Genomic DNA, 27,873 nt, shown 5'->3' with positions numbered 1-27,873 from the left:
CATGGATTTGTAAACATAATGCTGCTATATACATTCTTGTGTGTAAGTTTTTGTGTGGACATATCTTTTCGTTTCTCTTGGGTATAAACTTAGAGTGGAGTTTCTGGGTTGTAAGGTGATTCTTTAACTTTTTAAAGAATTACCAGATTGTTTTCTAAAGCAGTGCATCACTTTACATTTCTACTGCAGTGTATGAAGGTTCCAATTGCTCTCCACATCCTTGCCAACACTTCTTATTATCTTTTTTATTGTAATCATTCTAGTTGGTGTGAAGTGGTATTGCACTGTAGTTTTGGTTTGCATAGCCTGATGGCTAAATGAACATCTGTTCTTGTGTTTATTAGCCATTCATGTATCTTCTTTGGAGAGATATTGATTCAGCTCCTTTCCCCCTTTTTAAACTGGGTTATGTCTTTTTATTACAGAGTTGTAGCAAATCTTTATATTCAGAATTTTCTTCCATTCTCTGGGAGCTAGTTTCTTTATTATTATTGTTAGTTTTATTTGGAATTAGTAGTGTATTCACAATTTGTTTGTCCATTCACCTCCTAGTAGACAGTAGGGTTGTTTCCAGTTTGGGGCTATAATGAAAAATGTTACTACAAGGATAAGTCTTTGTGTGCACATATCTTTATACCTCTTGGGCAACTACCTACAAAGTGGGCTTACTAAGTACTATGTTAACTTTATAAGAAATAGCCAAAATATTTTCCAAAAGAGCTGTACCATTTTAGATTTCCACCAGCAATGTACAAGAGTTCCATTTGTTCAATATCCATTCTAACCTTCATACTTATTGGTCTTTATAGTGAGCAATGATATTTCATCATGGACTTCCCTGATAGCTCAGCTGGTAAAGAATCCGCCTGCAATGCAAGAGATCCCGGTTCAATTCGTGGGTCAGAAAGATCCGCTGGAGAAGGGATAGGCTACCCATTCCAGTTTTCCTGGGCTTCCTTGGTGGCTCAGCTGGCAAAGAATCCGCTTGCAACGTGGGAGACCTGGGTTCGATCCCTGGGTTGGGAAGATCCCCTGAAAAAGGGAAAGGCTACCCACTCCAGTATTCTGACCTGGAGAATTTCATGAATTGTATAGTCCATGGGTTGCAAAGAGTTGCAAATAATATAAACACCTTCATATTATTGGTCTTTTTAATGGGCAATGATATTTCATTATGGTTTTAATTTGCATTTCCCTGATAATCAATGATGTTGACATCTTTTCATGTGCTTATTTGCCATCTGTACCTTCTTTGTGATGTGTCTTTTCAAATCTTTTGCTCATTAAAAAAAAGTTTATTCATTTATTTGGCCTCATTGAGTTCTAGTTGCAGCGCATGGGATCTTTGCTGTGGGACACAGACTCTAGCTGGGGCACGTGTGCTCTGGAGCGCAAGAGCAGAAGTTACCTCTGGCTTAGTTGCCACCGCTGGCAGGGAACCCAGGCACATGGCAGAAAACAGCAGGTAGAGCACAGTGACCAGAGTGTGGGCATAGGTGGTGAGAGGAGGCAGCTGGTGGCAGGAGTCTACCAACAGGTGGAGGGCCCTCAGATGCAGATGAGCAGGCCCCAGCTCCCAGAGAAGGTGCTAGGCAACAAGAAGGATGAATGTGCCAACCTACTGGGAATGAGATAGCGGGCCCTGGACCAAGCCAGACTTGGGCACAGGGCATTGAGTACCTAATGTGGAATCTGGGGTTCTGACCTCCAGCAGCAGAAGAGGTGAAGCACACAGTCAGGGCTTGTCCCGAGCCAGGTGTCCTAACTGGGTGCCTTAGCATGTTCAGCTCCAGTCTTTAGTCCCCAGAGGTAGCCAGGGACTGGGAACCTAGGGAATCTGGCCAAGCCTTCTGGGAAGGGAGAGAGGGGAATAAATTGTGTTTATCAAGGTAATTGGGCATCTATCATCCGTTCCAATCCCTCCTCTTTTGTAGTAGGAGCAGGTGAACAAGAAAAAGAGGAAATGCTGGCATTCAGGGTGAATTAGATGGGCAGACAACCAGACTTCCATTACTCCCATTTATTTGCTTTCAAAGATATAGACTTATTCATCCCTTTTGTCGGCAGTTACTCAGCAGGTGCTCTACAGCCCAGCAAGGACTGAAGGAAAAGCTCATTACCTTTTTTTGTTTAAGTGAATGAAGGTATCTCTACTTTTTCAGACTCAGCCACCAGGAAAAGCTTTTGAACCCCAAACAATCCATCACTCCCTCTCTCCAACTGTTCATCAAGAAAGGCAGCAGCCAGATGGGCTGGGTTAGAGAGGGTGTTCAGCTCCTATTTTGCAGCCATTTGAAAAGATGCTGTCTTGTCTGGGGCCCAGGTGAAAAGAGTGAAAGAAGGGGGCCATTCACTATTGCCTGTGGAGGTGGCCCCCATCTGCTCACCTCCCTGAAGATGCTGCCCCTAATGCTGGCTTGGTCCCAGGGTGGGAGATGGGGTGGCTTTCACTGAGATGGGAGACACTGGGAGAGGAGCCAGGTGCCAACAAGAGTGTGATGAGTTTTAGATGCGATGAATTTGAAGGGCCAGTGAGACATCTGAGCAGAGCAAACCCATAAGCCACGAGATACTGTACTGATGAATGGTAGTTGAATAAATGTACAAGAGATGTTGACTTGCTCACAGATTGCCTGCCCTGGCACAGACTTCCTCCAGTGCTACCGCCCCCTTGACCAGGGCTATCATCGATTCCACAGCTAATTTTTTTTTAGCTTAAAAAATGTATAATCAAATAGTACAAAAAGATTGAGTCCTGATACAATTCTCTTTCTTCAAGACTGCAGCAGTTAATAGTGTTTTATGCAAAAAACTCATTATGTGTGAGTTTATGTACATATATATGAATATTTATACATGATGAAATCTCATTTATATGTAAATACACAATTAAATAACATGCCATGGTCCTGTTCTATAACCTACTTTTCTTCACTTAATGCTGGATCATAGACAACCTCCCCTGTCAGTGTTTAGAGATCTACACAGTCCTTTACAATGGCTGCGTAGCCTTCTGTTGTGTGAATATGCCATTATTTATTTAAATAGTCCTCATATTGACAGACCTTCAGCTTGTTCTTAAAATATTTGCTATTATAAAAACAATGCAACGAAATGCCCACATAATACATTTTTGTGCAATGGTCCAATTATTTTCTTAGAAGAAGTTTTTGGATGTGGAATGCACATTTCAAGTTTTCATATAGATGTTCAGATTTCCTTCTGGTAAAATTGTACCAATTTGAACTGCTGTCTGAGTGCATGCTTTTCTCATTTGTTCTGGGCATTATTCTCTCTTATTTGTGCCATTATAGTAAGTGAAAAATATGATTTCATTGTTTTAATTCACATTTCTGTGATTATTAATAAAAATGAGCATCATCTGCTTTTTAGCTGTCTGTAGTCCCCCCACTCCTGTGGGTTACCTATTCATATCCTTTGCCTATTTTTTTATACTGGAATACTTGTCTTTCTCTTAAGATTTATAACTGCTCTTATGTATTATAGGTATCCTTGGTTATATGTTGCAAACATGGCATAACCAGCTTTTATTTGTCTTTATCATGATATCTTTTGCTGCAACACAGTTTTTTTTATTTTAGTCATATCCATATCAATTTTATGTTTTATAGTCTCTGCCTTTGAATTATACTAAGAAAAGCTTAACCTATCAAAAAATTTATAAAAGTATCTTTCTATATTTCTTCTATTTTATACTTTTATTTTTTATATAAAATGCAAATATAATGATGTCACTTCCTTGCTTGCCATATCAGCAAGCCTTCCTGCTGCCCTCAGCATCTGGTCCACCCTCTTGGCATAGCCCACCAGATGGTGGATGATCCGGGCTTTGCCTCTTCTTCATCCTCATACATCACATATATAAACCATCCCAAATGCACCTCTCTGCTGCTGTTTGCAATACACATGCTTGTCTTCTCCCTCACCTTGCTGGTGAACTCCTAATTAACTATCAAGACTCCCCTCAAGGGCACATCCTCTGAGAAGCAGTCCTTTATCCCAGTCAGTGTTAAGTGCTTCCTGCCCCTCCCGACACTGACACAGCTATCCTCTTAACTCATATTGAAATTATCCATTTATGAATTTCTTTTCACTACAGACTTGTGAGCCCTTGTGGGGTTGGGGGCTGGGGTTCAGCATCTGGCACTTTAATACAGTACTATTTAGCAGGTGCTAAGCCTGCCCCTGTAATGTGATTTGCATCTTAGCAAGCTCAGTGCACCAACAGTGTGAAGGCTGGGGGACCAATTAGAAGCATCCTGGTAACAGTGATGTCCTATCCAGGTAGCTGACAAGGGCCTGGACTCAGGGGGTGGGTTTGGAGAAAAGAGGATAAAAACCAGACTTAGTGGGTAGAATGGACACTGTTTGAGTAGAGTGTTTTGTTTGCCGTGTCTCCTAAAAGTTCAACACACAAGTGAATAAAACTGTTAGCCCATTAGCATGGCCCACACCGTTTGATTCCAGTATTTTTTGGTGTAGATTTACCCCTACCCCAATTCCTTTACATGAAACTGTGACACCGAGGCTAATCATCCCCTCCAATTTGTCTAGGGAGGTAGCCTATCACCTCCAAGGACAAGTATGACATTGTTTTAATTAAATGCCCTGTGTTAAGAGCCTTCACAGCCCCTGACACATAGTACGATTGTTGCTGTTCAGTCACCAAGTCACGTCTGACTCTTTGCAACCCCATGGACTGCTGCATGCCAGGCTTCCCTGTCCCTCACCATCTCCCGGAATTTGCCCAAGTTCATGTCCATTGAATCGGTGATTCCATCCAACCGTCTCATCCTCTGTTACCCTCTTCTCCTTCTGCCTTCAATCTTTGCCAGCATCAGCACTCAGTAAATATAAACTCACACTCTGGGCTCCTCCACCTCCTTACCTTGGGTGGTTGGGTCAGTGGCCCTCTTCTGACTGATCTAAGAGATTCCTGGAGAGAGAGGCGTGAATCACTGTTTATTAGTGTGTTTCCACAAAGTACAGGCGTGCCCTGACAGCTGGGCTCCATCTGTCCTCAGCTCTCTGCTTGCTGTCTGCCCAGGCTGCCATTCTTACTGTCGTTCCCACTCTATTTCCTTTTCCTCCAGAGACCCAGCATTTGGTCCTTTCCGAGCTCTGCTCCTTCCTTTTCTATTCTGTGAGCATCTTGCAATTAACCTACTGCATCCTCATGCCAAAGTCACCACTGTCACTGTTCTCCTAGCCTCCATTTAGCCTGTGACAGGTAAGAAGTAGGAAGGCCAGCCCCCACATCATGGTTCTATCCCCCAACTTATTTGGCATCCTTCTCTGAAGGCTCCAGGGCCCCCCAGGCCCCCCAGGTCTCATTCAGAAGCCAGAGCCTCTTGCTCTACCCTCCGTGACTTCACACCCTGGCTCTCCAAGCTGCTTCCTCATCCCCACCTAACCTCTCGGCCCCAAGGCAGTTCCCCAAGTGCCATTCCCAGCCCATCCTTGCTTGCTTCTGCCTCTTGTCATTTTTTTCATCCCAAAGAATGCCTGCTTTGTTCTTCTGCCTCCAGGCTTGCACCAAACACCCTCACAACCATCACGGAACTCTCCTTTGAGACCCTTCCTTGCCATCGCTAGCAGCTGGTTCCTTTGGCTAACACTTCGTACTTGTAAAATGCTTTCCCACCACTATCTCATATGACCAATCCTCCTGCTTTCCTTCAACTGACATTTAATGAGCCCGCTCTTCGTCCCAAGCCCTGGGAAGGATAAAATAAGGTATAGGCTTTGCTTTCAAGGCACTCCAGTCTAGTCCGTTTGAATTCCAACTCAATTCCCTCCACCATAAAATGGGGATGATAATGTTTAATGACCTCATAGGGTTGTTGTAAGATTTATATGAGTTTGTGTGTGAGCCTGACACAAAAAGAGCTTTATAGCGCTGGTGTGTGGGTGGTGCTGATGGCCACTTTACAGCTGGGAAGAGGGACTTGGAGCATTGAAGGATGTGCCCACAGTCACACAGCTAGAGGGACGAACCCAGGTTTGATTGTGGCACTGCTGTACCCATTCCCCACTCCATCTCTTCTTCATACCCTCCCGGCCTCGTTTGTGTCCCACTCACTCTCAGTTGCTGGTCCCTTAAACAGGTCTCTGAAATGAGGACACAATCAGGTTAATGGGATCACTGTGCCCATCAAGGCAAAGTTGGTCATGTTCACCCCTAGTCCTTTCTTTTAGCCCCCTAAGTATGCCCACTTGGCCCAACACTCCTAGTGCACGGTGCTTCCCGCAATGCCCAGCTGTTTCACCCATGTGAGCTAGTGTCCAGCAGTTGGTAAGCTTGCAGTGGCTCACCCACCCTACTGTGCCCATCTCTGCAAAGTTGGGTTCCATTAGTCACTCATGTCCACAAACACTGATGAGTTTTTCTTCACAGGCTCCAGGAATTCTGGATCGGGGTAGAAATATCCATTTGCCTCATGATGGTGATGAATTGGGTCCATGGGAAGGCAGCTGGAAGAAGCAGGCACGGGAGGGGTGAGCTCATTGATCAAGCGGAAGCACTAGTGGTGTAATTCAGTGGCTGATAAAAGCATTGCATTTGGGAGAGAGAGGGCTGGAAGCGCATTTTAAGCTCAAGATGGAATATCTGACTTCTCTTTAACGGAGTCAAAAAAAAGAAGTGTATGTCCTTCTGAATCTACTTAACAGTCAAAATAAAGGAGGAGATTGGTTTGTCCTAAAGCCTGGTCATTTTAGGCTTTAGGTGGCAGAAGGTGGCAGGTTGATGGCAAGACTTCCTAAAAAGAGGAACTTTTTCACCTTATGTCAACTTTTTTTCAAACTATATAGAAGGATGTTTTAAGTTATCATATTTATTTTTCATTATAAAATTAATATGATATTATATAGAAAATTTGAAAAATTAGAAGGGGAAAATCACCGATAATCCCATAACAAAACCTTGTTGTTTATTTTCATCTGGTCTAGTTTTTGTATGTATGTTTTCACCCAGTTTTAATAATGCTTGCTATATCATTTTTGTGTACTAGCATGCAGTTCAGTTTTTTTTTTTTTTAAATTTTTAAATATTCTGTTACATCCAGAAGAGCACAGAATATACATGGACAGTTTAAAGAATAATTTAAATTGTCTTAGCTCCCACCCTAGTAAAAGACTAGAGTATTTATAGCTCTCAAGAAAGCTTGTGGTTGTCCCCACACATAATCTCTTCTCCAGGAGTTCTTCCCCACCCAGGGATAGAACCGGCATCTCTTGCATCTCCTGCATTGGCAGGAGGATTCTTCATCACTAGCGCCACCTGGGAAGGATTCTACTACTATATGCCTATAAATCATTTTTGCCTGTTTTTGGATGTTAAGTGACCTTACTTTATGTGTCTTGCTTCTTTCTTTCTTTTCTTCAATTATATTGTTTTCAAGACATCGTAGGTGGCTGTGGTTAGTTCATACTCATTTTCAATTTAAAAGAGAAAAAAGCATTTTTATTTTCCTGCTCTATTTCTTTGCAAAATCCAGACTTTATCGGGTAGCCCAGGTCTGTGATGCTTTTACAGTTGGAAAAACTCATTCCTTTCCTCTGTTTGGCTTTCCCGTCCGCCGCCTGAGAATCTTGGTGGCAGTGAGAAACGCACTGCCCCCTTCTTCTGGCCACGGACCTGGCCCTCCCTGCCATTTGGCTGGCGTTCTAGGCAGCAGCCACTCTGTGGGCCACTGGACACCCTTAAGCTGCAGCTGCTGTCCTTCCACGGGAGCTGATGGAATTATTTCTGGGGACTGGAGACAGCTGGCGAGAGCATGGACAGCACAGCAGGGCTGAGGAATCTGCCGGAGAGGGGCGACCAGAGCCGGGAGGGTGGCAGTGGCGGTGTGACTCCACTGGTCGTGAAGAACCAGGTGTTCTCTGCCTAAAGCCTCAATCAGGAGGCAGGAAGTCATGTCACCAATGTGTGCGCCCCTTCCTCTGCCCTTCTTCCAGGGCCCTGTAGCAGCTGGGCTCATGGAAGGGAGATTTTGCACATACTTACTGGTGTTTGTTGGTGTTCAGCCTCCCAGGATCTCACATGAGGCGCCTGACCTCAGTGAGTCAGTGGGTGACTGACTGGTCATGCCAGGCCAGGGTGCCCACAGCAGGCACACGGAGAAGCCCGTCCTGGATCAGCAATACACACACTCACATGTGCACTCGGCTTTGCCTTCCAACAACTGCTCGATTCTCGTAGCTAATCTCGTTGAACAAGTGGCCTACAGCTCCATTTCTTACCACCCTCTCATGGCTAATCCTTGGAATTTCGCTTTTGCCCCCTTACGTACTCATGGTGCTTGATCAGTAAGCCCACCCTGCAGGGCCGGGCTGTGCTGATGAACCTATGGGATTAAAAGCACTTACTTGATCTTAGCTTCTTAAGGACTCACCCCTGTTGGATTCACATATGCCTTGCCAGAAGCCAGGCCTGCCCCTTGGGCTCCACTCACAGCACCTTCCTGGTCTAAGCTGGTAATTCACACTTTCTCAGGAGCAAGCCCTTCCTCGGTCACCACATTCACATCCATCACTTGACAGACTGCTTACTGAAGAGGCTGCCCTGGTGCTGGGCTCTCACCTGTAGTCCCGCCCTGCCCTGCCCTACCAGTCCCGTGCTACCTTCTCTACCACATGGAGACCACGCTGGTGGCAGTATTCCAGATGCAGCTGTTTCATGGTCCCCAGTTAGAAACATCCTGGGCCAGCTGGCACCTGCCACCCAGAACCTAGATCTTGCTCAGCCCTTGGGTTATAGAGCCCCTGGGGTGTTAGCAACTTCCTGCCTGGCCAGTTCGATGCAGAAATAGTGTGTTGCTACTGGATGAAGGATCCATTGTGTCTTGGCGGGAGGGAGGAGGGTAACATCAGCCACAACCACTCTAGCCTCTGCCCTCCCTGTGCTACCCCTCAGCCTCACTAGCTCTTCTTCCTGTCCAGGCCTGGAGGACCCAGCCTCCAGGACCCCACTAGTCTTTGATGAGCCCCAGATGAGAGATGGAGGACCTGCGCTTTTACCTTTCCCAGTTCTTCGCCCCATGGTTGGCTTCTACTTCCAGAGTCCAGCAAAATATTTTGCACAAAGCTCCGAGGTGCACACCAGTCTTTCTGAACACTGATACTGGCCTAGGTTGGAGAGAAATCCAGGAGAAGTCCCAGATTTCTGGATGGATGATGGGGATAGTGCAGTTGGTTTTGAACTGATTGATGCTGCCTTGGGACAACTCAGCAGAATGGTCCAGTGGGCCTTTGGATGGTGTTAAAATGCCCCATGTGTGCATGCTCAGTCACTTCAGTCGTGTCCAACTCTTTGTGACCCCATGGACTGGAGCCTGCCAGGCTCCTCTGTCCATGGAATTTTCTAGGCAGGAATACTTAAGTGGGTTGCCATACCCTCCGGGAATCTTCCTGACCCAGGGGTCGGACCCACTTCTCCTGAATCTCCTGCATTGCAGGCAGATTCTTTACCCACTGAGCCACCTGGGAAGCCCTAGAATGCCTCATTCCTTTGTTATTAGCATAGTGGGGGTTCTCCGATTTCTGTTTCAAGCAGAGAACTAGGTGGTAAAGGAAGCAGTCAGGAGTAGGTGAAGCGTGACTGCGGGATATGGGGAGAGGTAGTCATGGGATGGGAACATCTGTGATCTTGTCCTTTTTTTGTTACTTGTCACCTAATTGTTATTAGTCATTAGTTCATACAAATCCACTAGAGGAGTAGTTACCTCTGAGAAGGGGGATGCGAGCTGGGATGAAGGAGGTACCAGGATGAGTGGTAATGACGACGCTGAGTTCACTGGTGTTTGTGTCATTATTATTTATATTAATACCTTACAGGTAGGTTATAAAATTGTTTAAAATCTACTCAAGAGTTTATAAAGCCAGTCAAGAATTACTTATAAAATTACACTGCACTTTAATATTAGTTAAGAATTGTTTAGTGTTTTACTATGTAGAAAGCCGTTTACTTTTTTAAAAAATCAAATTTGTTAATGTAAACACTTAGCTGTTTCCCACTCACCTCAAACTTCCCTTTTTGGTTTTTGTGCTGTGTTGAACCTTTAATTTGTTCTCATTTTTCAACGCCAAGAAAATCCCCTTTCGGAATCATCAGGATGCACTAAGCACAAACACCCCTCCAGGGATGGCTCTCTCATTAGTCTGTTTCTCTTCCCCATGTGCTGATCAGAAGAAAAATAGCTGCATGGTTTTCTTTTCTTTCCCAAACCCCTGACTTATATTACCTTTTGATCCTATAACAAATGTTATCAGCTTGGAGCAAGGGACCAGACATTGCTGTTCAGCATGTCCCCTGTGACCTGAGTGGCTTCACCACACTTCCAGCTTCCACCCCCAGGTTGCTCTTGCTGCTGCTGCTGCTAAGTCGCTTCAGTTGTGTCCAACTCTGTGCGACCCCATAGATGGCAGCCCACCAGGCTCCCTCTTCCCTGGAATTCTCCAGGCAAGAACATTGGAGTGGGTTGCCATTTCCTTCTCCAATGCATGAAAGTGAAAATTGAAAGTGCAGTCGCTCAGTCGTGTCCAACTCCTAGCGACCCCATGGACTACAGCCCACCAGGCTCCTCCATCCATGGTATTTGCCAGGCAAGAGTACTGGAGTGGGTTGCCATTGCCTAAATGCACAGGACCTTCATGTCACAGGGCAGTTGTGTAGCTCTTGTATATTACTGGCTATCACAGTGACCAATTGTCTCTAAAGATCTCATGGTTTCCTGTGGATTCTACCCAAAGGGGAAATGTGAGTCTTCAACCAATGCCTGTTAAGAGGGAATATACATCTTAAACCAATACCTGTTGGGTTAGTTTCACGGTCTTCCTGTAAGAAGTGTCCCTTTGCGGTGTGTCTTTTGGCTTGGATGTTTGTGCCGAGAGCGGAGCCTCTCAGCTTCCGCCAGCTGAGCGGCTGGCAGGAGGCAGCTGTGCTGGACAGACTGCCGCTCTCCTCGTCTCACACCTCCCTGCAGGCTCAGGGAACTGTGGAAGGTGTTGACAGAAGCAGGCAATTCCAAACGCAGTGTTGGGCTTGGCATTTCCTTGGCAGGACTTACACTGTGCACCTTCTAGAAGTGTGGGGTGTGTGCATTTCATGAATGAGAAGCAGAGCTGCTGTAACCTTGACTGTCCACTCAGCAAAGTGCCCCCCCACCCCTCACCCAACCATGCATTTCTTTGCTGGAGCTGCTCAATGACAGTAAAAATGGCAGGAAGGTGGGCAGTGCAGGAAATTTACTGTCATCCCGCAAGATGGTTGTGGGAGAGCAGATAGCAATAATTGTTACTATTTTAAACACGAAGAAGCTTTCTCAAGAAAGACTTGGCTCCCAGCTCACAGCATTTTCCCTCCCCACACGGAAGTCCCCCTTTCCCCAGCCAGCACATCACCTTAACTCTGACCCACTACTGGTTCAAGAACGTAAGGACCAGGAAACTGGGGAGATATGAGCTGTGTACACTTGGATAAGTCTTTGCATGTTAGAGATATCCACCATCTTTCTGAGGAAGGCATCATTGCTTCCTTGAATATACTGTAAGATTCTTAATATCTCTGATATTTGTAGCAAAACACCACCCCTTTAATCCTGGACTGGTTCCCTTCGATTCAAGGTCCCTGTTGCTAAAGTCCAGCACTGGAGGGAAAGTCAGGGTCCACCTGATGAATCTGTGCAGCTCTAGAATTTCATACCTCTGAATTATTTTTTCTAGTAGCATTTAACTATCTGGTGTTTTTCCCCATTTCTTCCTGGGAGGACAGAGATGTGATTTGAATGTTTTTGTTTGAATAGACAGAAGAGCTGGATGATCAGTTTTTGGTTAAACCAATGGGAGTGTAGGATATAGCCAGAAGTCTTTAAAGGAGGTGTATTTATTTTAAGGCCCAGTTGTTACTTAATGATGATTTGACTATAATGTTGATTACTATCTAATGTGGTATCTTAGTCAGCTTGAGCTGCTATAATAAGAATACCAGAGACTGTGAGCAATGTACCTTGAGCAATGGAAACTCCTTCCTCATAGCTCTGAAGGCTGAGAAGTCCAAGATCAATGTCCCAGCCAGTTCAGTTCCTGGTGAGAGAGTTTCTTGCTTGTGGACAGTCTTCTCTCTGTGTCTTCATATGGCAGAAAGAGAGAGCTCTTGTGTTTCTTCTTATTAGGAAACTACAAGATTGTCATGACCAAAGTAGCTCCCAAAGACCCCAGCTCCAAATACTATCACGTTGGGATTAAGGCTTCAACGTATGAATGTGGGAGAGGTGAGCCTAAACATTCAGTCCATAGTGTGTAATAAGCCAGTGGGCCAGACTAGCTCTGTGTATAAGTTATGGGGCATCCCAGTTGGTGCTAGTGGTAAAGAACCCACCTGCCAATGCAGAAGACATAAGCGGGTTCAATCCCTGGGTCAGGAAGATCCTCTGGAGGAGGGCATGGCAACCCACTCCAGTATTCTTGCCTGGAGAATTCCATGGATAGAGGAGCCTGGAAGGCTACAGTCCATAGGGTTGCAAAGAGTAAGGTTTTGGAATAAAATCAGTGACTCAAAGCATCATAAATGAGTAAAACCAATCCTGACCTTTTTGACCATGACCATTGATAAAGATGTTCTCTGAATATGCTGCCCCACTAGAGCAGAGGAAAAGACCATCATGGCCTATAGTATTTGCACTGTTTAAAAGCATGAGTTTCAACAACTGTGCTCAAATCCTTTCTCTTTGGGGAGACTCTCCTAGGAGGTCTGAGGTATCCCCCCATTCACACACCCCCTCACTTTGTTATGTACATATACACGTCGTACACACACAGACAGCAGGGACACTGTGGGGAAAGATGCCAGTATGTCTTTCTTTTAGCAAAGACTAGCAGGGAGAACTCTAGGAATGAGGTGCTAGTGAGGTTACTGGAGGAGGTGAGAAGCATAATGAATGTCAACCATCACACAAGTCAACATCAAGGGAGGATCAGGAGGAATGAGACATCTTGGTGATACAGACCATTTGGAAATGTGTGGGAGGACACTGGTGTAACAAAAGACATGCCTCCCATCACCAACCTGCTGGTCTCACCCAGTCACAGCTCTGGCATCTGGTATCTGGTGAGAGACACCTAGTCTAAATCAAGTTAGATTTAAGGTCTTTAGGCAAGAAATGTCCCCTTGACACTTGGCACTTTAGCTCCAGACCACCTACCCTGCCTTTTGAGAAATCTGTATGCAGGTCAGGAAGCAACAGTTAGAACTGGACATGGAACAACAGACTGGTTCCAAATAGGAAAAGGTGTATGTCAAGGCTGTATATTGTCACCCTGCTTATTTAACTTATATGCAGAGTACATCACGAGGAGTGCTGGACTGGAAGAAACACAAGCTGGAATCAAGATTGCCAGGAGAAATATCAATAACCTCAGATATGCAGATGACACCACCCTTATGGCAGAAAGTGAAGAGGAGCTAAAAAGCCTCTTGATGAAAGTGAAAGAGGAGAGTGAAAAAGTTGGCTTAAAGCTCAACATTCAGAAAACGAAGATCATGGCATCCGGTCCCATCACTTCATGGGAAATAGACGGGGAAACAGTGGAAACAGTGTCAGACTTTATTTTTCTGGGCTCCAAAATCACTGCAGGTGGTGACTGCAGCCATGAAATTAAAAGACGCTTACTCCTTGGAAGAAACGTTATGACCAACCTAGATAGCATATTCAAAACCAGAGACATTACTTTGCCGACTAAGGTCCATCTAGTCAAGGCTATGCTTTTTCCTGTGGTCATGTATGGATGTGAGAGTTGGACTGTGAAGAAGGCTGAGCGCTGAAGAATTGATGCTTTTGAACTGTGGTTTTGGAGAAGACTCTTGAGAGTCCCTTGGACTGCAAGGAGATCCAACCAGTCCATTCTGAAGGAGATCAGCCCTGGGATTTCTTTGGAGGGAATGATGCTGAAGCTGAAACTCCAGTACTTTGGCCACCTTATGCGAAGAGTTGACTCATTGGAAAAGACTTTGATGCTGGGAGGGATTGGGGGCAGGAGGAGAAGGGGATGACAGAGGATGAGATGGCTGGATGGCATCATGGACTCGATGGACATGAGTCTGAGTGAACTCCAGGAGATGGTGATGAACAGGGAGTCCTGGCGTGCTGTGATTCATGGGGTCGCAAAGAGTTGGACACGACTGAGCAATTGAACTGAACTGAACTGTGCAATTATTTGTGTGTCTCTCGCTCACTAGACTGAGTTAGTTTCTTCTTCTTTTTTTTTTTTTAATACTTTACTATTTATTTATTTGGCTGTGCTGGGTTTTAATTGTAGCATGTGGAATCTAGTTCCCTGACCAGGGACAGAACTCAAGAGCGTGAAGTGTTTGCCACTGGACCACACCCAGGAAGTTCCAAGACTGGGTTTCTTGAGAGCAAGGCCCTTGTCCTTTCAGAGTTGCCTCCAGTGCTTGACACTGGGGAGGAATGAAGTTATAGAATATTTTCATGCACACAAATGTTCATTTTAAAAAGATATTCTCCCAAAACACCTTGGGCAGGGAGCTTTAACAACCGTGCTATATTATTATGCAAACACCCCAGTCTAGCACTGGAGTGTTCCAAGGCCTTGGTAACCCCCAAAACACTGAAGATTTTCAGGTAGTTGTGATAACTACACCCCCCAATGTGAAGCTGTAAGTCTGCCAGAGGGTTGGAGGGAGCTGACAGTTCTGTGCCAATCAGACCCATCAGTCCGGCCACTGTTTACACTGAAGCCATTATTTACAGGGTTGGTTTCTGGTGAGGACTCTTTCTGGCTGGTAGCTGGCTGCCTTCTCGCTGTGTCCTCACATGACCGTTCTTCTGGGCATAAGCACGGTTTATGGGGGTGAGAGTGGGTAGGGGAGAGAGGGAGAGCTCTCTGATGTTTCATCTTATGAGGACACTAATCCTATTTGATCAGGGCTCCACCCTTATGACTTCATTTATCCTTAAAAACTTCCTTAAAGGCCCCGTCTTCTAATATAGCCACTCTGGAAGTTAGAACTTCAGCACATGAATTTTGGGAGGACACAAACATTCAATTCATAACTGCTCTAAAAATGATTGTCTGGCTTTCAAACCCTGCTCTGTTATAAACTAGCTGTGTGACTTTGAAGAAGTTCCTTTAACTTTTCTAAGCATCAGTTTCTTTATGGTAAAACTGGGGGCAATAATAGTATCTATCTCATGGCATTGTAAGAATCAAATAAGATAATGTATATGGTGGGCATTGGGAAGGGTCCAGTATATAGTAGATGTTTGCTAATTGTTAAGATTATTATTAGAATCCTCTAAATTCTGAGAATGAGTTTCCTCTAAAGTAGTCCTAGGAGTCCAGTCCAGTCCAGAGTTCCAGGACTAAAGCAGGCTTCTGTGAATGGGATCCCCCAACCAGAGAGGCTGCAGGACTCCCCAGATTTGCAGGAACCCAGCCTCTTCAGAGCCTGGTTAGCCTTCAGAGATTCCCAACAAAGAAGTGGAAAATGATAAGGTGAGTCATGGTGGCAGCTCAAGTGTTCTAGAGAAGGCTTCAGGTACATCTGTCAGTAGCAGGTCTTTTCTTCATCTCCTCACATAGAGGATGGCAGAGGGAGGGACTGAGCTCACTGGACATTAGTGAAGGGTCAAGTTGGATTCTTTCTGGCTTCTTTGAGCTTAAAAAACCTTCTTACAACTTTTTAGAATTTAAAAGGTAATACAAGTCTAATGCATAAAATTTGAAAAATATAAAAAACTGTCAAGAATGTAAAAATCATCTGAAGCTCTTCTACCCAGAGTAACTCTGATAACCTTCCTGTAAGTAACCTTCCCTGTAAGTCCCAGACCCTGGAGTTGTATGACCTCTGATGGGTCACCTGTTATTTCAAAACCTCTATTTCCTTCTCTTAAAATAGAGTTAATACCTCCCGCCTTGTTCTTACTTCTTGGGGCTGCTGTGTGAATTAAATTCCAGGCACAGGGTGTTAGCTTACTAAGAGCCTTGTTACTATTGTTACTATTGAAGAAGACGCCCTTGGCTTACGATGATTCCAGCATCACAGCTCAGACAAGAAACCCCGGTAAATCATTATCACATCACTCTTCCAGGGTCTCCACCCTCCAGGTGTGTGCCATGAGTATGTGTTGTGGATTAATAAGCAAATCAACATTCTCATTTACCATGCTGACATAATGGCTGGGCAGCAATTTCCCAGCATAAATATTCCTATTTTCCATCTTAAAGTTCTTTTTAAAGGTGAGGATTATATATTTGCACAGAGGATTGTGCGTGTCTTATCACCAGTATTTCTCACTGAGAACTTGCATCTCTTCTTTTGTGGTCACTTCTGGCCTTGGAAGAAAGAGACTGCATCTCTGAAGGCTTTCTGGGCTTCCTTTGGCTAGAAAGGTTTTGTTCATCACCTAAGAACCAAGTTCATTTCCTGATTATTGTGTATTAAATTAAAATTCCAGTTTTCAGATTTTAGGACAAAAGTTCTCCTGACATATATCAGCTTTATTCCAGCTTCAGACAACGGGCTTGTTGGTATGACAGTCCTGGTCTCCGCGTCCCTCTGGCCTCCCCGATTCCTCCCCACTGTCTCTACCCAGTTCCTTCCACACTAGGGGAGGGATCCCTTCTCCTCAAAGATCAGAAGGATGCCTGGCAGGGACTAGATGTTCATGGGAGACAATGTAAGGAAAGGAGGCTTACTCCCAGCTACCTGTCTTATTTCCCAGCATCTCCCAGCAGCAGACCCCAGTGGACCAGCCTCTCCTAAGAGCAGGAGGACCTGACAGTCTAAGCTGAATTCAGACTGTAAACTTTCTTGGTGTGGAGATTCCGTGCACTCCAGCCTGGTCAATTTGACAAAACAAACAAACAAACAAAAAACAACTGCCTAACCAAGCGAGCTCAGGAGAGCAGGCTAAGCTCTCCGACTAGCTGACTTATTTCCTTACAAGAGTTATTCCTTCAACAGATTGTAAGACCTTTTCATCCTGGGACACAGGCTTCCTGTACCTTGGCTGGTGGCAGGTGAAATAAAATGATGAGGATGAGAGTGTCGCTTTCTTTGCTCTGTTCACAGTGATGTGCTGTATTGGAAGAGGGATGAAAGTTGAGCATTATCCTATATACAGAGTTGCCAAATGTCCCAGACAACAAATGTGGAATTGGCCTACTCTTTAAACCATTTGATTGTTGGGTGCACAAGTATCAATAGAGGTGGCCATTCATCCTTTTTTTTTTTTTTCACAGTTTAAATTTCCTATACTGGATGCTGGGGGTGAGGATTGGGCAGATACAGTGCTCACTGCTATGCCTTTGACTTTGAGGACTTAGTGCAGAGGTGGAGACAGATTCCAGTGCCATGAAGTCAGTGAAGGTAGTGAGGGAGTCAGGGAAAGCTTCTCAGAAGAGGGGACAGTTGATTGGATCCTTAAGAATAAGTTTACTAAGTAAAAATGTCGGCTTTCTTTGAGACCACAATGACACTGCAGTGTCATTGTGGGAGGGAGGTATATCTCCCTCTGCTTGGTCAGGTTTATATTTTCTAAATCTAAATGAAAATCATTTCTATTCAGATACCGAATGGTCAAGAGAGTTGCCAAAATCAACCTGCATTAAACACGTGTATCAATTAGGGGAGAACTGACATCTTTTCTGTGTTAAGTCTTCTGATCCATGAACATAGAATGTCTCTCCACTTATTTAGATCTTTGGTTTCTTTCACCAGCATTTTGTACTTTTCAGCATACAAATCCTATATGCATTCTTAGATTTATGCCCAAGTATTTCAATTTTCTTGAGCATCTATGTGTTCATTGCTAGTATATAGAAAAACAATAGCTTTTTGTATGTTGATCTTTTACCTTGTGACCTTGCTGAATTCACTTATTTGTTCTAGTAGATTTTTTTGTAGATTCTTTGGGATTTTCTGCATAGCCCCTATCACGTCAGCTGCAAATAAGAACAACTTTTTGTTGCTATGTCTTTCATTTCATTTTCTTTTGTCATATTGCCAGCTAGGACTTTCTCTATTAAATAATAGTGGTAAGAGTAGACATCCTTGGCTTATTCCCAGTTTAGCGGGGAAAGTGTTCAGTCTTTTGTCATTAATTCTGATATTAGCTACAGGTTTTTTGTTGATATTCCTTATCAATTTAAGGAGGTTAACTTCTATTCTTACTTTCCTGAGAGTCTTCATCATGAATGGGTGTTGTATTTTGTCAAGTGTTTTTTCTGTATCAATTGATATGATTGTGTGATTTTTCTTCTTTAGCCTGTTAATATGGTGGATTACACTGATTGATTTTCAAAAATTGAGCAAGCTTTGCATCCCTGGAGGTAATCCCATTTACATGGGTGGGATTTTTGAATTCTTTTACATATTGCTAAATTCTTTTTGCTGAGGTTTGTTAGAAATTTTTGTATCTACATTCATGAGGGATATCACTTCAGAGGTTTTTGTTCTTTTTTTTTTTTTTTTTTTGGTACTGTATTTCTCTATCGTTGGTATCAGGGTAATACCGACTTCATAAAATGACTTGGGAAGGTCACCTTCTCTATTTTCTGGAAGGGATTGGTGTTAATTCTTTAAGTGTATGGTAGAGGTCTGTGGCTTTTGAAAAACGGATTCTGGGGGCACAGCCTGAACCAAATAAAGCTGAGTCTTCAGTGGTGGAGCTTGAGCATGGATGCTTTTCAAAAGCTCCTCAGATGAGTTTATCAACATGCAGTCAGCTAGGGAGCTTCAGTGTGGTAGTGGACTTCCTGACGCAAACACAGGAGGGTGAAGTGCAGCAGAATCTAGCTGAAGAATGGCCTGAATTAAACAGCTGTGAGGCTTGGAGAATTTGGCCCTCTGAAACATGCCCCAGGAGCCTCCAATATCTCCAGGACCATATATGGTTTAGTGGGGACATTCCTCGTGTAAGACCTCTGGGTTTGACTTGGCTAGTTAGTAGCCATAAATTCCTTAATAGCAATTTCAGTTTTCTCATCTGTGAAATGCCACTTCTAGGACTGTAGTAATAAAATGAGAACCTAGGTCTCCCACATTGCAGGTGGATTCTTTATAGTCTGAGCCACCAGGGAGGCCCAAAATGAGATAAGAGATATGAAAATTCTTCACAACCCCCACAACATCTTGAGAAGCTGCAAACCGATGTTTCTTTGGGTTCTCGCTTTACCTTAATTGCTGCAGTGTCATGATTCCCAAGTAGTCCTGCTGTGAGGTTATCGGGAGGCCTGTGACCCCAGCTGGCTGGAGGACCAGTGTCCTCAGGCTATGGAGAAACTTCTTCCCCATCCCTGCTCCCTCAACTCTGCCCATTTATTTTGGGCTCTCACAGGAACGGGTGGGACCTTGGTGACCATGAAAAGGGACTTTGACTTTGACCAATGCCCCCCTCTCACCTTTCACAGGAACATGCTTGCCAATTCAGCCAGCGTGCGGATTCTCATCAAGGGAGGCAAGGTTGTGAACGATGACTGCACCCACGAGGCTGATGTCTACATCGAGAACGGCATCATCCAGCAGGTGGGCCGTGAACTCATGATCCCTGGAGGGGCCAAGGTGATTGATGCCACGGGGAAGCTGGTGATCCCTGGAGGCATCGACACCAGCACCCACTTCCACCAGACCTTCATGAATGCCACGTGCGTGGATGACTTCTACCATGGGACCAAGGTAATGCTTCTGGGTGTTGAAGGTGCTTCCTCGGTGGCTTCCTCTGTTTCTGGGCCTGCTCTAGACTAGACCCTCATGAACAGGGTGCTCCCACCGTATTGCTCAAAGAAGAAATTTGGCCTTGCAAGGGGCCACTGTCCAACTAAAACAGGAAATTTTGGGCTAAATGCCATAGATGTCCATGATTATGGAAAACGGAGGCATTTAGGCTCGTTTTGCTGATCACATCACTTAAGTGAGGTACCAAGGCCAGAAACTGATTTTATTTTTATGTTCGTATGTCATGTAGTGCTGATCTAGAGGAAGAGGAGAATTAGCTGCTGTTTGTTATTGTGCATGTATGGGGGGGAGGGGGTTGGTCTAACGGACTCCTTTATGTATGACAAGCTAAATTAATTTCCCCCAAGTTGTGAAAAATCGATATGCTTCTTCTAGATTATTTTAATGGTAGAAATTATGAAACAGACATAGTTAGCTATCTTTGATTATCTTTCTTAACTTGTTGTTTTTAAAAACAGCTTGAAAACCACTGGCGGTGGGCCCTCTTTCCAGAGTGAATTATCAAGAATTACTGAGCTGGGCTTGAGCTGCTTCAATGCAAAATACAAAAATTCAGACCTGTGAAACAAATGAATCAGGACGAAATTACATTTTCTCAAAAGCATCACAAATAGGTTTTTTCCACCATTAGTCTGTGCTCCAGAATCCTGTCATTGCTGTCATCTCTGCATTGTAATTATCTGTCACAGGCAGGCTTCTTTTTGAAGCTCAGACTATGGGCTCCTTAAGGGCAAGGCCTGACCGTATTCTTCTGTGTTTCTAGAGCCTGACCCTGACCTAGAATTAGAGTAGCTGACCAGTAAATGTTTGTTGAATAAATAAGTGATTGATATTTATTCATGTGGGTCTCTACACCCAACTGTGCATCAGATTCATCTATGAAGATTTTTTTCAAATGCAGAATTGAATCAGAATCTCAAGGCCCAGAAGTCCCTGGCCTCAGCATCAGCCCTTTGTACAATCTGATCTATAAAGGACTTAGCCTCTAATGTTCGCTGGATAAAAGGAGTCCACTGGCCACTGGCCCAGTGGCTACAGTCCTGTGTCCTACTTTGGCCCACTGCTGCAAATCCCCAGTGGCCCTGTACCCTAAAATCTCGCTTCTGTTCTCTCTGGGGTCCTCAGGGAGCCCCTCTCCCATGCTCAGTGCTCTCTCTGGGATCCATATTCCTGGGGGCTTCAGTGCTCCTCCTGCTGGTGCTCCCCAAACCCACCCTGAAGAGCCAGGTTGGGGCAGGCAGAGGCTGGCCTTGGAGTTGCAACATTACAGGCTAGCCCACCTCAAGCAAGTGGCCCTGAAGCTCTCCCTGAGGATATGCCTCCTTCCCAGTCCTGGAGCAGCAGATCAGACCCCTGAAGGCTGAGCTGTGAGGAGTCACAGTGGCCATAGCCCAGCCTGTGCTGAGGAGAGGATGATATCCCAGGCCACAGCTGCCCACTGGAGCCAAGCCCGGGGAAGAGAGGTGTTTTGTGAACCCTCCCTAGTTTCTCCTCTGAGAATTACTCTGGGGCCATGCAGGTGATGCCTCACTCATGAAATGGGGAGCCCCATCCTCATACACACTAGCAGGGTCCTCTCAAGGGGACCCAGGTGGCAGACAGGGCCTTTCTGAAGTGAGTGAGCACTTTCAGCTCACCATGTCGATGCACTTGAGCCCTGCCAGGCCAGGCCTGTTTTGTTTGTGGTTAATTTTTAATTTTTTTTTTTAAGTTTTTTTTTTTTTCCTGCACTGAGTCTTTGTTGCTGTGTGCAGGCTTTCTCTGTTTCAGCGAGCGGGGCTACTCTCCAGCTGCGGTGCCCAGGCTTCTCATTGCGGTGGCTTCCCTTGTTGTGGAGCACGGGCTCTAGGTGCACAGCCTTCAGGAGTTACGGCACTTGGGCTCAGTAGCTGTGGTGCATGGGCTTAGCTGCCCTGCAGCATGTGGAATCCTCGTGGACCAGGGATCGAACTCATATCCCCTACATTGGCAGGCAGGTTCTTAACCACTGGACCACCAGAAAGCCCGCTGATTATTTTTATTGAAGACATACAGAGAAGTACACAGATTCTAAGTAAGAATTGTCACACTGAACACACCCTTGTGACCAGCACCCAAATCAAGAAACCAAACATTGCCAGCACCTAGAATTCCCCCTTGTGTCCCCTCCCCAGTCACTACTCCTCACCAAGGAGAACCACTATCCTGACTTCTAATACCATAGGCTTTTTGTTTTGTAAATAACAGCTTAATTGAGATACACGTGCCATACAATTCACCTATTTAAAGTGCAGGTGTCAGTGGTTTTCTGTATATTCACCATAGGTTGGTTTTGACTGTGCTTTATGTAAATGAACTCAGGCAGTCTGTCCCCTTGTGTTGACTTCCTTTGCTCAGTATTATTTTTGTGAAATTCACCCATGTTTTTGCACATCATGCTTACTCCACTTTCATTGCTTACTAGCGTCCCACTGTACAAAAGCCCATGTAGTACCCAGCCATTCCACTGTCAACAAGGTCATTAGTTCAGGGCTATTACAAATGCTGTGGCTGTGAATGTTGTGTACATGTCATGTAGCAAACGTGTGTACATTTCTGCTGGGCATGTTCCTGGGGGTTGAGAGTACCGGGTCACAGAAGACACACATGTTTAGTTTAGAAGATGCTGCCAAATCACTTTCCAATCTGGTTGGAACAACTGATACTCCCAGCAGGATTCTAAGAGAGGCCCCAGTACTTATCGTCAGTATAACTCTGATTACCACACCAATCCTTGCTAGGGTCTATACTGCAGTGTGTACCAAAAATTGTGTGCAGGGTGCTGCCTTGCTCCAAAATTGTAGCTTGCTGGTATCCCCCCTCCCCCTCCTTGAGAAATCTTTATTCCAGAGTCAGATGCCCTGCTGTCACTGTGCTGCCTACCAGCCTCTGGGAGGGCAGGCTGGCCTTCTTTGTCTTCTTTTCCTCGTTGTCATTTGCCAGGGCCTCATTAGCCAGGACTGAGGAGTTTTCCTCTGAGAGCCTGCAGCTCTTTATGGCCGGTGAAGACCTTTGCACGTGCATCTTTGCACAAGGCGGTGGGTAACTTTTGATCTTTTCCAAGCTTCTCATCCATGGAAGCAGCTGCCTCTGGAAAAACATATAAAAGCCCCTGTGAGATTTAAAGGTCCTGCTTCTCCCAGTTCCTGCAGTTCAGGCACCCCCAATCCATGTCAGGTGCTAGTTATAGGAAATGTAAGGCCTGTAGACCCCCAGCCAGTCTGACTGCTTGTGTCACCTAAACTGGGCCTTTGTTATAACCACCCCCTAAGCAAGATCGGACTTTTTGCATGTTTCTCCTTGTGTCCCAGCTCGTATTAAGTGTCTGTTTCACAAACACAGCCCCTGACCCAGTCCTCCCCAGACCCCTTCAGGAGACCCTGGCCAGAGTCCTTCCTTAGACATCCCAGCCTCCTAAGACTGGCTTCCTGCCCTGGTCCTCACTCCCCTCCACTCTTGGATTGCTCCTCCCTTTTGGTACACCTGCAGCTGGATTTTTTGGCTTCCTCTTACCTCTAATTCCCGACAGTCTCCTAGGGCAAGAAACGCTCTCAGAGGCAATGCTGATCTTCGGGATGCGTGGGTTTAATTATTCATATAGCCTGTGTCACTCAAGCCAAGCCTGTGCACCCAGGTAAATCGTCGCTGACCTACTTCGTACCTTCTAAGAGAGGTAGCAGTTGATTTGCTATAAGCAGCTGGGTTTATAATAGAATAATAACCCCAAGGAAAAGCTCTCCTGTGTGATTAGCCTATAGAGAAAGAGAGATCAAGTTGCACCTTTTTGTTCTTGTCCAACAGATCCGCAGGGCCTTGAACTCTGCACCCCCTGAGCTATTGCATGCTTGTCAATTTGGCGGCAGCAGCCAGGGCTGGGAAAACAAAACAGTTGAAAGGCTGGCTTTTCTGCGAGCATCTGGGACTCCATTGTACTAGGTCTAAAGGGATTTCTCTAGCACTTCTTTAACAAATGCTTTGCCCGCCTCTGCTTCTGTTAGAGGCTGTGGCAGGCTCTGCCTGGCTCCCCGGCCTCTGCCACCCCCCCCCCCCCCACAGCCCGGTCACTTGATCCTCTTGATCCTCCTGTCCGCCTCCTCCACACCCTCCCAACCTGAAGGCCCGCCCTCTCAGAGGCCCAGGACCCCCTGCTTGTTAAAAATGCCCCCATTGAAGAAGGATGTTATCTCCTTGGGGAGCCTGGGACAGGAGGGGAGGGAGGAGAGCCAGTGACACCAATTGTGTTAACAAAGGTATAGGATTTCACTTGGGTCATGGGGGTCTTTTTATTATTATTCTGCTTAGCCTACTTATGCATTATATTTACTCTTTTGTATGAATCTAATATTACTTAAGAAGAGTGTTAATGCAGGCCGTTGAGCTCCACCCCACCAATGGCTCTCCATGGTCCAGTGGGAATATCAGAATCAGGCTTTTTCAACTACAGGCACAGCCCCTTCACTGAGACGGTGATAAAGGGGGCAGTCATGGACAATGGGAAAAAGCTTCCTGGATGCCTTTTTTGCCTCCCACTCCTCCAAAGATATATTAAGAACCACTGTCCAGGCCAATGGTTTTCAACCTTTGGAAGCAAATTACAGTAAAACTACTCGGGAAATTTTTTAAAAATATATGTCCAGGCCCCTCCCCTCTGCTGCCCCCCACCCTCCAACCCAGACTAATGAAGTCAACGTCTTTGGGTCTGCCTCTCCCCCATCAGTATGTTTTTTGACGCACTCTTGATGATTCTAACACTAGTGTGTGGATTATTAAGGAACTTTCTCAGCTGTTTTGAATGGCATGTTGTCCTGGCTATTAGCCCTGTTGCCCATCTAACCCTCACCTTATGTGTCAGGCTGATACCTGAATCACCATGGAAAGCTTGGGCCTGCCTCGCCTCACCCTTCCCAGTATTATTTATTTGTTTCTCTCCTTCTAGTTACATTATAGGGGTCCCATGATTAGGCTCCCAAACCCTAGCTTGGGGCCTAGAACCCCTGTACTTGCTAAGTGTGTGTTAGCAAGTGTGCTAACACTTGTGCTGCGTTCTGCCCTCCTATCTGTACCCCAGGAGGCAGCATCGGTGAGCTGGGAGCTGGCCATGGTCAAATATTGTCACTGGAAGTCCAGCTGGGCCTGTCCCTTTTCTTTGAGGACCCAGAATCTCCCTCTTGTCTGTGCCAGAGCCATCTGGTCACAGAGACTGCCTCCCACGAACTCAAAATCTGCAGCAGCAGGATATCTATTCTTGTAGTCAAACCACAAGGGGAGCCAAGTCCTAACTGGACAAGTGCTTGGCCAGCATGGACTCAGCCTAGCGGATGTTCAGTGGCACAGGCTAGAATGGCCTCTCTCGTCCCCCCCCCCCCCCCAGTGGAGGGTCCTGACCCTCTCCCCTTCTCCCACTGCAGAGGACTAAACCTGTCAGAGTCCTGAGATACAACACACTAGGACATGAATAAATTCCCTTTGGCATCCAGCCTGCCAACATTCTTACCAAGCAGCCCATTTATCCACTGGGCAGACTGATTTTACTAATATGCCACTGAAGCTTGCTCCTTTGGAATTAAACCTGTAAATGCTGCTCACTTCCTTTCTTCTTGACTCCAGTATTCTGTCCATTTCTGTTTAATTCTAGCTAAAATGTCTTTCCAGTCTTTTAGCTTTGCAGTAATACTTCCTGCTTATTGAGATCCAGACTGATATGGTCTTGCTTATTAATTGATGTTCCCAAGTTCACTTCATTCCTCTAAAAAGCTGGAGAGACCTTAGAAATCTATCTTAGAAATCTTAGAAGTCTCCCACCCTGCTATTGCAGGGAGAGAGAGTGAAGGAGTTGCCCCAAGTCCCAGATGTAGTTGGACCAGAATGTAAGTTTCTTAGTCTGAGGCCCTTTTTACCCTATCAATGAGGGGCTCCTGAAACCCCAGATCTAGTCAGTCACCCCTTTCAGACAGCCTAAGACCTCTCTGTGGGCTGCATGCAAATAGTTAACTCGACAGTGTATGGCTCCAAATTTGCCTGGACCAAATAAAGGCATCACAGAACTGATGCAGACCGTGGAGTGAGATTTCTGCCTCTCTGAGATGGTGGCTTTATTAACACTCCACTGTCCGTAGAGGAGTAACATTGATGCCAGTGCCTTAGAGCTGACTGTTTTTACCATCTGCAGACAGTCATTGTGAGGATTAAACAAGATGATGCATGAAAAACACCTCACCCAGTCTCTGGCACAGAGGACGTGCACGATCAATGTCCGTCCCCAGGCTGTGACTACCTGCTTCCACCCTAGGCCTGGCCCTGGCTCTCTCTGGTCTCTTGGGTTAGTTGATCCAGCCACTTGGGCTTTGCAGTGAAACTGTTCTGCTGTCCATGTAGTGCCCATGCTGCCTGTGTCCCCGGTTTAACCAACAGTGTCATGTCCTGCTCAAGAGCTTGCAGTGACTCCCTGCTATGTAGTCTGGAATCCTGGATCTTCACCCTGGACGGCTTCCCCATCTGACCTTCCTCGCCATTCAGTCCTCACTCCCAACACATGCCCATTCACCAGGAAAGGGATTTTCTCAGCCCCCTCCTCTATGGACATCCCATGCTTCCTGCTGCCGCCCATTCCCACCCATCCACAGAAGACCTTCACCTCCTACCAAGCTCATGTCATGTCTTTCCTCCAGCTAATTCAGCTCCAGGAATCCACTTTTTTTTTCCCCAGCTGAAATAATGGGTTATTCTGGGGCTTTCTAATTGCTTCCCGTGTAATGTTTGTCTCTTAACTGATTTGAAAACTTTGAGGGGCAAAGACCACAATTTATATCTAACTTGTGACTCATCACAGGCTCATTTACCTTTAAACATGGAGTAGATGCTCAAGAAATAGATGAACGTCAGCATAGAGTGGCAGCTGTGAGCACAGACTCAGATAGACACACCGGAGTCTGAGTTTGAATTTCAGCTCCATATTTACTGGCTGTGTGATTTGGACAAGTTAATCTCTCTGTGTCTCTGTTTCCTGGAAAGTGGAGATTATGATAATACTTTATGGGTGTTACTACTGGTAAAAAATTTAAAATAGTACTTCATAGTTCCCTGGTGGTCCAGTGTTTAGGACTCAGTGCTTTCACTGCCATGCTCTGGATTCAGTCCTTGGTCGGGGAACTGAGATCCCACAAGCTGCCTGGCCAAAAATAAAAAATGAACAGGATAAAAAATATATTTAAAAGATAGTACTTGGTGCTTACTAAGCACTATATATGACTATTTGTTAAATAGATTCTGCCGATTGAGGACCAACCCCTGGAAAATCCATTTGTACAGTCTCCTCAGGAGCTGTTAGACATCAACTAGGAACCTAAGAAAAACTGGTTTCCATCTCTATAGTCAGGGTTGACTCTGTTGCAGATTTCAAATGCAGCCTATATAGTACTGGTGATGACTTTCAGATCATTGTCTCTCTTCTTTCTTTCTCTTAGAAACAGAGACAGCTAGTCATAAACTCAGCAGGCAGCAGACGCTATTTAAAGATGTCCGGCTTCCAATCAGATATCTCCTGTTAGGAAAATTGGCTGACGACTTTCATTCTAACATCTACATTAACCGGCAGGCCAACACATAGGCCAGGTGACCCTTCTTAGAACAAATGTGGGAGAGGAGATCTATCATTTCTTACACATTTTTACATCTAGTTGGGGAAGAAATCTCCTATGGTGACCAAGCAGCTCCTCAATTCCTAGAATAAGAGTGTTTGCAAAGAACTGATCTATACAGAGATATTGTTGCTTTTTAAAACTTTTGGTTCAAGAATAAAGATAAATGTATCCTTTGTGATTAAACCCACACATCTTGGAAACCTTTCATACCTCATAAGGTTCTGCTTTTATACTCTCATCCTCTGGGGTTTAAAAAAAGATCAAGAAAAATAACACCATGTATTGTATGTATATTTTGGTGATGCTATAGTACATGAATGCTGTCTTTTTCTTCTTCCTTTTTTCTTAAAGCTTGCATTTTTTTAATATTTTAAGAAATATTTCAATAGGGTCTTATAGAATGGTTCAAAAATCTCAGTAGGAAATATCTCTTCT

The 27,873-nt window shown here is 45.2% G+C and overlaps 1 protein-coding gene across 1 annotated transcript in view; it reads left to right on the top strand.

Moving 5' to 3' along the window:
• DPYSL5 (dihydropyrimidinase like 5) overlaps positions 1–27,873 on the top strand; it is an 89,557-nt gene that overhangs the window by 18,127 nt on the left and 43,557 nt on the right. Inside the window, exon 2 of the mRNA XM_018055527.1 lies at positions 19,456–19,720. Coding sequence (XP_017911016.1) covers positions 19,456–19,720 — 265 coding nt within the window. The remainder of the gene's footprint in view (positions 1–19,455; positions 19,721–27,873) is intronic.

Source organism: Capra hircus, chromosome 11 (genome assembly GCF_001704415.2).
Source record: "Capra hircus breed San Clemente chromosome 11, ASM170441v1, whole genome shotgun sequence".
NCBI classification, from domain to species: Eukaryota; Metazoa; Chordata; class Mammalia; order Artiodactyla; family Bovidae; genus Capra; species Capra hircus.
Note: the sequence above shows the minus strand (reverse complement) of the source record. Positions and strands in the feature narration are given on the sequence as shown.